Source organism: Dermacentor silvarum, chromosome 8 (assembly GCF_013339745.2).
Source record: "Dermacentor silvarum isolate Dsil-2018 chromosome 8, BIME_Dsil_1.4, whole genome shotgun sequence".
In the NCBI taxonomy this organism is placed as follows: domain Eukaryota; kingdom Metazoa; phylum Arthropoda; class Arachnida; order Ixodida; family Ixodidae; genus Dermacentor; species Dermacentor silvarum.
The window spans coordinates 55,702,190-55,711,179 of record NC_051161.1 but is presented as its reverse complement, the minus strand read 5'-3'; the positions used below and the strand labels follow the sequence as shown (position 1 = coordinate 55,711,179).

Genomic DNA, 8,990 nt, shown 5'->3' with positions numbered 1-8,990 from the left:
GAGCTGACGCCCGACTGGTGCCGACAGCTGCGCCTCGCAGCGATCTGTATTCCCGTCCCAGATACCGCAACCCTACAGAGTGGAGAACTCCGGACGACAAGCCCATTTGCTTTCGTTGCCACTCCATTGGCCACGTCGCTCGCCACGGCCGCACCTCCTGGACATCGCCGTATTCGAGCTACTTTTCCCCGTCTCCTCGCCCATATGCCGACCCTCGCCACTACTCGCCGCGCCGTATGCCTTCTAGCTCTCACGTATCCGTCGATGACAGTCGTCCCACTCGCTCGCCGTCACCTCAGTGCCGTCGGTCCCCGTCGCCCCAGCCACGCCGCTATTCGTCGCCGACCAATTATGGACCCTCCCGGACGGAAAACTAGGCCATGCAGCTCTTGGAGGTAGTGCTGCATCACGTTCGTCCTGTCCAAATCCTCCGTTGACGCGCCTCACGAACACGAACCTAATTGAAGTAGATGTAGATGGTGTCCCGTTGACGGCATTGATTGATACTGGAGCCCAAGTGTCCATAATGAGCGCTAACCTATGTCGTCGCCTCAAAAAGGTTCTTACGCCTGCCGTCACTCGAGCCGTACGCGTCTCCAATAGTACCACTGTTGCCGTCTGTGGTATGTGCACTGCTCGCGTAGGAATTGCTGGCCGCCAAGTTCCCGTCCTGTTCTCCGTGCTGACCAGTTGCCCTCATGACCTAATCTTCGGGCTCGACTTTCTGACGACGCATTCTGCCCTCATCGACTGTTCCACCGATACGCTGTGCCTCGAGCTTCCTCTTGTTTCCGACGTTCGCCCCGAACAACCGCACACCCTATGCACTACAGCGTTTGTTAGGTTACCTCCAAAAGCCCTAACCTTCGTCGAATTGGCCTCAACGGCAACCGTGCCTGATGGCGACTATGTCGTCTCCCCTATTCGTGATGTCCTCCTGGCGCGCGACATCTCTGTGCCACACTCCGTCGTTACCCTTGCCGCTAATCGGATGTGTCTCCCCGTTGTCAATTTTGGCTTGACGAAGCAAGTGTTACCTGAAGGCATAGCGGTGGCCACGCTCCGGTCAATGACAGACGACCACGTCACTGCTTTTGCAGCTGACGCGTCTCCAGATCCTCCTGATCACCCGCAGGATGCCTTGAACCTCGACGGCCCATTACGTCCCATGGTCGCTCCGGACCTCGCCCCTGGCCAAGCAGCCGCCCTATATCGCCTTTTGCTTTCCTATCGCGACATATTTTACACTGACAATCGCCCACTTGGTCAGACGTCCCTTGTTAAGCATCGGATAAACACTGGTGATGCTGTTCCCATTCATCGCCGACCGTATCGCGTGTCCACGGCAGAGCGGCAAGTTATTCAGCAGGAAGTCAACAAGATGCTCGCCACAGGCATTGTTGAGCCCTCGTCGAGCCCTTGGGCGTCGCCGGTGGTGCTCGTCAAAAAGAAAGATGGCACGTGGCGTTTCTGTGTTGATTACCGCCACCTAAACCGAATCACTAAAAAGGACGTTTACCCGTTACCACGAATTGACGACGCTCTTGATTGTCTTCACGGTGTCAAATACTTTTCGTCCATTGACCTTCGATCTGGTTATTGGCAGATTTCCGTCGATGACCAAGACCAAGAAAAGACCGCTTTCGTCACTTCAGATGGCCTCTACCAATTTAAGGTTATGCCATTTGGTTTATGCAATGCCCCCACCACGATCGAACGGATGATGGACTCTCTGCTTCAAGGTTTCAAATGGTCAACTTGCCTTTGTTACCTCGACGACGTCCTTGTGTTTTCTCCTACGTTTGAGACGCACCTTGAGCGTGTCGCAGCTATCCTTGACGTCTTCCACAAGGATGGGCTCCAATTAAACTCATCGAAGTGCCACTTCGGGCGCCGACAGATAACAGTGCTCGGCCATCTCGTCGATGCTTCCGGAGTACAACCCGACCCGGAGAAGGTTCGAGCAGTAACAGCTTTTCCTGTACGTCAGTCTGTCAAAGACGTCCGGAGTTTTGTGGGGCTCTGCTCTTATTTCAGACGGTTTGTGAAAGATTTCGCAGCAATCGCTCGACCACTCACTGAACTTCTGAAGAAAGACCTGCCTTTTACGTGGGGTTCCCCTCAGGCTGCCGCATTTTCACGCCTTATCACGATTCTGACCAATCCACCGATCTTGGCCCACTTTGACCCGTCCGCACCTACAGAGGTCCGAACCGATGCCAGTGGTTATGGGATCGGCGCAGTCTTAGCGCAACGACAACAGGGACACGACCGCGTTATAGACTACGCTAGCCGGCTCCTGACAACTGCAGAGCGCAACTATTCGATTACCAAGCGCGAATGTCTTGCTCTCGTCTGGGCTGTTTCAAAGTTCCGCCCATATTTATATGGCAAGCCCTTCTCAGTAATCACAGACCATCACGCGCTGTGTTGGCTTTCGTCGCTCAAGGATCCTACTGGTAGGCTCGGTCGTTGGGCTCTCCGACTACAAGAATATCCCTACACAGTGACGTACAAGTCGGGACGCCAATAGCAGGACGCAGATTGCCTCTCTCGCTACCCAGTCCAAGACCCGACCTCTACGTCTGATACTGACACCGACGCCTGCGTTCTCTCTGTTTTTCCACTGGTCCATATCGCCGATGAGCAGCGCCGTGACTCGTCCTTGGGTGTCATCATTGACCGCCTGGAATCGTCACTTGCCGACAGCTCCCTTCGCTTATTCACACTTCAAGATGGCGTACTCTACCGCCACAACGTTCACCCCGACGGCCCAGCATTACTCCTTGTGATCCCTAAACACCTTCGCTCGGCTGTTCTCCACGAACTTCACGACCTCCCCACTGCCGGTCACCTCGGTGTGTCACGTACCTACGACCGGATCCGCCGACGCTTCTTTTGGCCAGGGCTTGCTCGCTCCGTTCGAAGATACGTAGCTGCGTGTGAGAAATGCCAGCGACGCAAGACACCGTCGACGCTCTCTGCTGGGTACCTTCAACCAATTGACATTCCCGCGGAACCATTCTTTCGGGTTAATTTAGATTTACTTGGTCCTTTTCCTCCTTCTACCTCTGGGAACAGGTGGATCGCTGTGGCCACAGATTACGCCACCCGCTACGCCATCACCCGAGCGCTCCCTACAAGCTGCGCCACAGATGTTGCCGATTTTCTTCTACGCGACGTGATTTTATTACATGGAGCTCCGCGACAACTTCTCACAGACCGTGGTCGGACATTCCTGTCAAAAGTTATCGCGGACATCCTGCAGTCCTGTGCCACGAGGCTAAAGCTATCCACGTCATACCATCCGCAAACGAATGGCCTCATGGAGCGTCTTAATCGCACTCTTACAGACATGCTCGCGAAGTATGTGTCTTCCGACCACACTGACTGGGACCTTGCTCTACCGTTTGTCACTGAAATGACCAGACGCCGGCACTCGTGGAACCAACAAGGAAAAAGCGAGCTTTATTGTCTTGGGCGTTGTTTATATGCCCCGAGATCGCAGGGCAAGGGAAAGGGCACACGGGTAGGCGAAAGTGATGGCCACCAGATAATCTGTGATAGCCGCGTGTGGGCTGACGTCACAACAATCTTCTTCCCCCCCCCCTTTTTTTTCTAAGGGGAGAACCGTTCGGGGGGTCTTCGGATCCGAGTGGACCTCCTCAGGGTTGGGGTAGCCTCGAGGGGCCGTAGGTCTGTTGATGCAGGCGATCCCGCTGCAGGTGGGTCCTCTGGTTCTGGCCTTACGTCAGTGGGACACGGGACTGGTGAATTGGCCAATGAGCTGTCCGGCAGTCGCACCTTGACTTGGTCCAAGTGACGGCGTATGATCTCGCCCGTAGCCCCATCCGCCGTTACCATCCGGGCGCCCTGCGTTTCCCGGATCGTGGCCCGCGTCCAGGGCTCTCCTTGTCCGAAGTTGCGTACCCACACTGGATCGCCTGACTGCAAGAAGCCGGGCACATCAGTCTCGCAGGGGCTACGTTCAACCGGAGCAAGAGGCACCACAGCGTTGTCTAATCTAGAACGCGGCTGGAACCCCAACAGCCGCATTGCAGGTGTTTCCCCGCAGGCCAACGGGGTCCTTCGGTAACTATGCAGGATCCTCGCCAAACGGGTTTGTAACGACCCTTGTCGGTTTGTCTTCAATTTCTGCTTCACGGTTCGCACAGCCCGTTCTGCCAGTCCGTTGACTGCGGGTGATACGGTGCGGTGCGCAAGTGTAGGACGTTATTGCGCCGCATGAAATCGGCGAACTCTTTCCCCGTGAACTGTGGGCCGTTATCTGACACAATGGTTTCCGGTATACCAAATCTGCTGAACGTGGTGCGCAAGGCCTCGATGGTTGAGCACGCTGTGGCGCTTTTCATGGGCACAACCTCAATCCACTTGGTATGAGCATCTACCAATATCATCAACATGTACCCTTCAACAGGACCAGCAAAATCTATGTGTAGCCTCGACCAACGTCGTCCCGTTTCCGGCCAGGGCACCGCCTCCTGTCTAGGCGGCATAGGAGCCGCTTGCACGCAAACCTGGCAGCTTTTTACGAGCCGCTCTATGTCCGCATCAATCCGCGGGTACCAAAACAGTGAGCGTGCCAGTGCTTTCATCGCACCGATTCCTTGGTGCGTGTCGTGCAACAGATGTAGCATCGCAGATCTTGCCTCGATGGGCACCACCACACGATGGCCCCAGTACACGAGTCCCTGACTGACAGTCAACTCGTCCTTCCTGTTGAAGAATACCTTCAAAAGCTCGTCCTGTCGAGCCAGGCGTCGTGGCCAACCTTCCTGTACCCACTTCCGTACCTTGGTTAACTCTCTATCCTTTGAAGTCAAGGCCGCTAGCTGTTTGGCCGAAATCACCCCATCGTTGAGGCTGTTTGTGAGAAGAACGTACTCACAACCATCGCAATCTTCGGATTCCTCGGGAACTGTCGATGAGGATACTGGAATCCTGCTAAGCGCGTCCGCCGGAACGTTGGCCTTGCCATCCTTGTGCTGGATATTGTAGCTGTAGGCGCTCAAGATAAGGGCCCAGCGCTGGATCCGGCCCGCGGCCATGGCAGGTACAGACTTGTCTGGATGGAAGAGGCCTACGAGTGGTTTGTGGTCGGTTATCAAGGTGAAAACTCTGCCGAGCAAATAGGCACGAAATTTAAGCACACCAAATACCAATGCGAGGGCTTCCCGCTCTAACTGTGAATAGTTACGCTCTGCTTGGGTGAGTATGCGGGAGCGGAAGCCGACCGGACGTAACACACCTTGACCCACATCGTGGGATAGCACCGCGCCGATTCCGACTGGCGACGCGTCGCACTCAAGAATTAGAGGCTTGTCGCCGTCAAATGAGCTAACCACTCGGCTTCCTTGAGCCTCGTCTTCACCTCGTCAAAAGCTACCTGCTGTGGGCAGCCCCATCGCCACTTTACATTTGTGCGGAGAAGCTCGTACAGGGGTGCCATTACCGAGGACGCGTTCTTAAGGAACTTGTGGTAATAAGTGACCAGTCCCAAGAATGATCGCAGTTCTGCTGCGCTTTGCGGCTCCTTGACCTCGAGGATTGCGTCAATGTTTTCCGTCTTCGGCTGCACCCCATGAGCACTTATTCTGTGACCCAAGAAGTCAACTTCCGGTTGGCGAAATTTGGACTTGTCCGGATGCAACCGCACTCCCGACTGTTGGAACCGCTCCAATACTTTGCGAAGCGTGGCGCAATCATTCTTTTTTTCTGCCACAATGACATCATCGAGATAGACTTGAACCCCTGGCAAACCTTGCAGTATTGCTTCCATGCGGCTCTGAAACAACGCAGGGGCCGATGAAACCCCGAATGGTAGTCTAGTGAAACAGAAGAGCCCCTTTTGCGTATTCACGGTTGTAAGTAGCTGGGATTCTTCATCCAAAGGAAGCTGGTTGTATGCGTCGCGCAGGTCAATCGTAGTAAAAACCTCCCCTCCGTTAACGTGGCTAGTATATCATCGACGCGGGGAAGAGGATACTGCGCTGTAAGACAGGCTTGGTTCACTGTGACCTTGAAATCCCCGCAAAGCCTTATGCTGCCGTTACGTTTCACCACTGGAACTACGGGCGCCGCCCATTCGGAGTGTGGCACTGGTTTGAGTATGCCATTTTCAACAAGTCGATCAATTTCCGCGGCTACTTTGGAACGTAACGCGTACGGCACTTGACAAGCTTTGCAAAACCTTGCAACGGCGGTTTCTTTTAGGCGCAGGTGGGCCGGAGGACCCTTGATAAGGCCCAGACCTGGTTTAAACACGTCCGGGAATTCTTTTAACAGATCTTGGACATCGACCTTTTCTACTGGATCTGTGATGGGCTCACCCTTGGCTGATACGCTGCAAACCGGTACATTAAGTAGGTCGAACGTTTGGATGAGGTCTCGGCCGCACAGGTTGGGCCCTTTGCATCCCAGGACGGTGAAGGTGCCTGCCACGGAACGCCCTCCTGTAGAAACGTTAAGCTTCAACTGTCCCCTCACCGGAAGTTTCCCGAGGAAACAAGTTAAGTTCAATGCGGAGTCTTGGAGTTTAGGCCAGGCCGCCCGATGTTTTATATACGTTGGCCATGTGATGAGTGAAACGGGTGAACCCGTGTCTAGCTGCATGGTAACCGGCACTCCGCCCCACTCCAACGTATGAACCAGCGGCTCGACTGTTCCGAGGGACCCGACGTGGTCTTCCGCAGCCCCCAGCATAAATAGGCCATCAGCCTCAGCGTCGTCATCCTTCGGCTCTAGCATACTGACGTCCTGATGTGACACTCTCGGCGCGGTAGGTAATTTATCTGCGCGACGGGAGCACACCCTCGCCAGGTGCCCACGTTGACGGCACTTGTAGCATATAGCTGAGCGGAACCGGCATGTTTCTGCGCTGTGCCCTTGACCTCCGCATCTGAAGCATGACATTCGGCGTCCCTCCCTCGGTGCGCCTTTCTCTGTTACCGCATACACATTTTCGTCTGACTTGGCCGCGCCTATCCCTCTTTCGTTCTCAACTGCCAGCTCGGCTGCCAGCGCTATTTCTTCGGCCTCGCTTCTGGTCAGGCCTGTTTTCGCTAACAGTTGCCGACGTATACTGGAGCTTTGCAAGCCGCATACAATTCTATCCCGCAGCATTCTGTCCAGACTGTCTCCGAAATTGCATGTGTTAGCAATCTGACGGATGGCCAGAAGAAATTCTTTGACCGGCTCACCTGGCGATTGGTTACGCGTGAAGAACTTGTACGACTGGGCTATCTCGTTAGGCTCCGGCGAAAAATATTGTTGCAGAAGGGCCACGACTCGGTGTATGAAAGTTCGTTCACCTTGGCTGGCGCGCAGCGTCCGGCAATCACGCCCACCGTGTTGGTGCTCAGCGCTGCAACGAGCAAAGCCCGTTTCTTCTTCTCTTCCGTAACGCCATGGCCCTCGAAGAATGCCTCTAGACGAACTTGATACGCTGGCCATTCATCGGTGGCCTCGTCGAACGGTGGTGGGCCTGTATAGCTGGCCATTCCGTTTTTCCTGGTGGTGTTTGTCCGTCATCCCATCCTCGTCGCCACTGAAATGACCAGACGCCGGCACTCGTGGAACCAACAAGGAAAAAGCGAGCTTTATTGTCTTGGGCGTTGTTTATATGCCCCGAGATCGCAGGGCAAGGGAAAGGGCACACGGGTAGGCGAAAGTGATGGCCACCAGATAATCTGTGATAGCCGCGTGTGGGCTGACGTCACAACAGTCACCTTTGCGTATAATTCCTCGCGCCACGACACAGCCGGTTATTCGCCATTTTTCCTTCTCTTCGGCCGAGAACCAGCACTGCCCCTCGACACAAGCATCGCTGTTCACGCAGCACCCACCAGTGAATATGCACTTGATGCCGTCGCCCGCGCTGCCCACGCAAGGGAAATTGCCCGTGGCTGCCTTCTGCACTCCCAAGAGAGTCAACGGCGTTTGTACGACCAGCGACACCGCGACGTGCACTTCCCGCCTGGTTCTTTGGTGCTTCTATGGTCTCCGTCGCGTCAGGTCGGCCTGTCAGAAAAACTGCTGTCTCGTTACACAGGCCCCTACCGAGTGATTCGTGCCGTGACTCCCGTCACCTACGAGATCGCCCCTGACGCCCCATCTGCTTCCCAGTCCAGTGATATCGTGCACGTTACACGACTGAAGCAGTATCACCCTCCCAGTGATGACATTTAGACGCTCCGGGACGTCGCTCAAGCCACCGGGGGATTATGCTACACGCGTGCATGTGGTATTTGGTTGTTTGAACGAGGCGCGCGGGCGCCTCGACGAAGAAGAACGAACTGCTCTGGGCTATCGAGCTATCGGCTGATCTGGCCAGCGCTGCAGCTATCTTTTGTAAATATACTTGTAAATAGTCTCATGTACTTAATTCTTCGTTCGCGTAACAATATATATATATATATATATATATATATATATATATACATATATATATTGTAATGAAGAAGACTAACCTGTGCCTCAGCAGCATCGCCACCGGCATGAGCTCGTGGTTGATGTCCTTGGCCAAACGCTGTGACTGCTACCCGTTCGCCTGCATCCATTGCTAATAAACCTCTCAGCAAGTGGTGGAGGCTGCTGGGTTTCGACCACCCTGGAACTTCGGAGTCGCGCTCTATCCCCCATCGTGACGAGGACGCAAGCTGCACTCCTCCACACCTACAACAGTGCCGCCTACCCTGGTTGCCGCCTACGAGATCCCCCTATCTTCTCCAGCACAGATGAAAAGACGTTGAAGATTTGATCTCCTCATACAAGCAAGTGAGTGCCCATAATCATTGGGATGATGCTACCAAGTTGAGAACCGCGAATTCTATCTGCCGACGTTGCGAAACTATGGTTTCTAAAACCATGAAGGCGACCTCACTACGTGTTGGTCTTCACCGTGTTCCCCGGGTCTTCGGCCAGCAGTTAAAAACCCGTGAAGGTGTTGCGCAGTGATCGCGAGATCGGAG

At 54.6% G+C, this 8,990-nt stretch overlaps 1 protein-coding gene across 1 annotated transcript; it reads right to left on the bottom strand.

Annotated features, from left to right (window-relative positions):
* Positions 1–3,567: 3,567 nt before the first annotated feature.
* Positions 3,568–7,520, bottom strand: LOC125947480 (uncharacterized). The gene is made up of 4 exons (XM_049672282.1): positions 7,332–7,520; positions 4,906–5,081; positions 3,789–4,087; positions 3,568–3,734 (listed from the first exon to the last, which is right to left on the bottom strand). The coding sequence occupies exons 1-4, from the start codon at positions 7,518–7,520 to the stop codon at positions 3,619–3,621; spliced, it is 780 nt and encodes a 259-aa protein (XP_049528239.1). The 3' UTR covers positions 3,568–3,618.
* Positions 7,521–8,990: the final 1,470 nt, after the last annotated feature.

Excerpts from the sequence above, each read along its gene's own strand:
- LOC125947480 (XM_049672282.1), bottom strand. The coding sequence starts at position 7,520 with ATGGCCAGCTATACAGGCCCACCACCGTTCGACGAGGCCACCGATGAA. Across the intron at positions 4,088-4,905 it reads GAAGATTGCGATGGTTGTGA|GACCCCGTTGGCCTGCGGGG; the intron begins GTACGTTCTTCT and ends TAGTTACCGAAG. Across the intron at positions 3,735-3,788 it reads CAAGGTGCGACTGCCGGACA|AGGACCCACCTGCAGCGGGA; the intron begins GCTCATTGGCCA and ends GGCCAGAACCAG.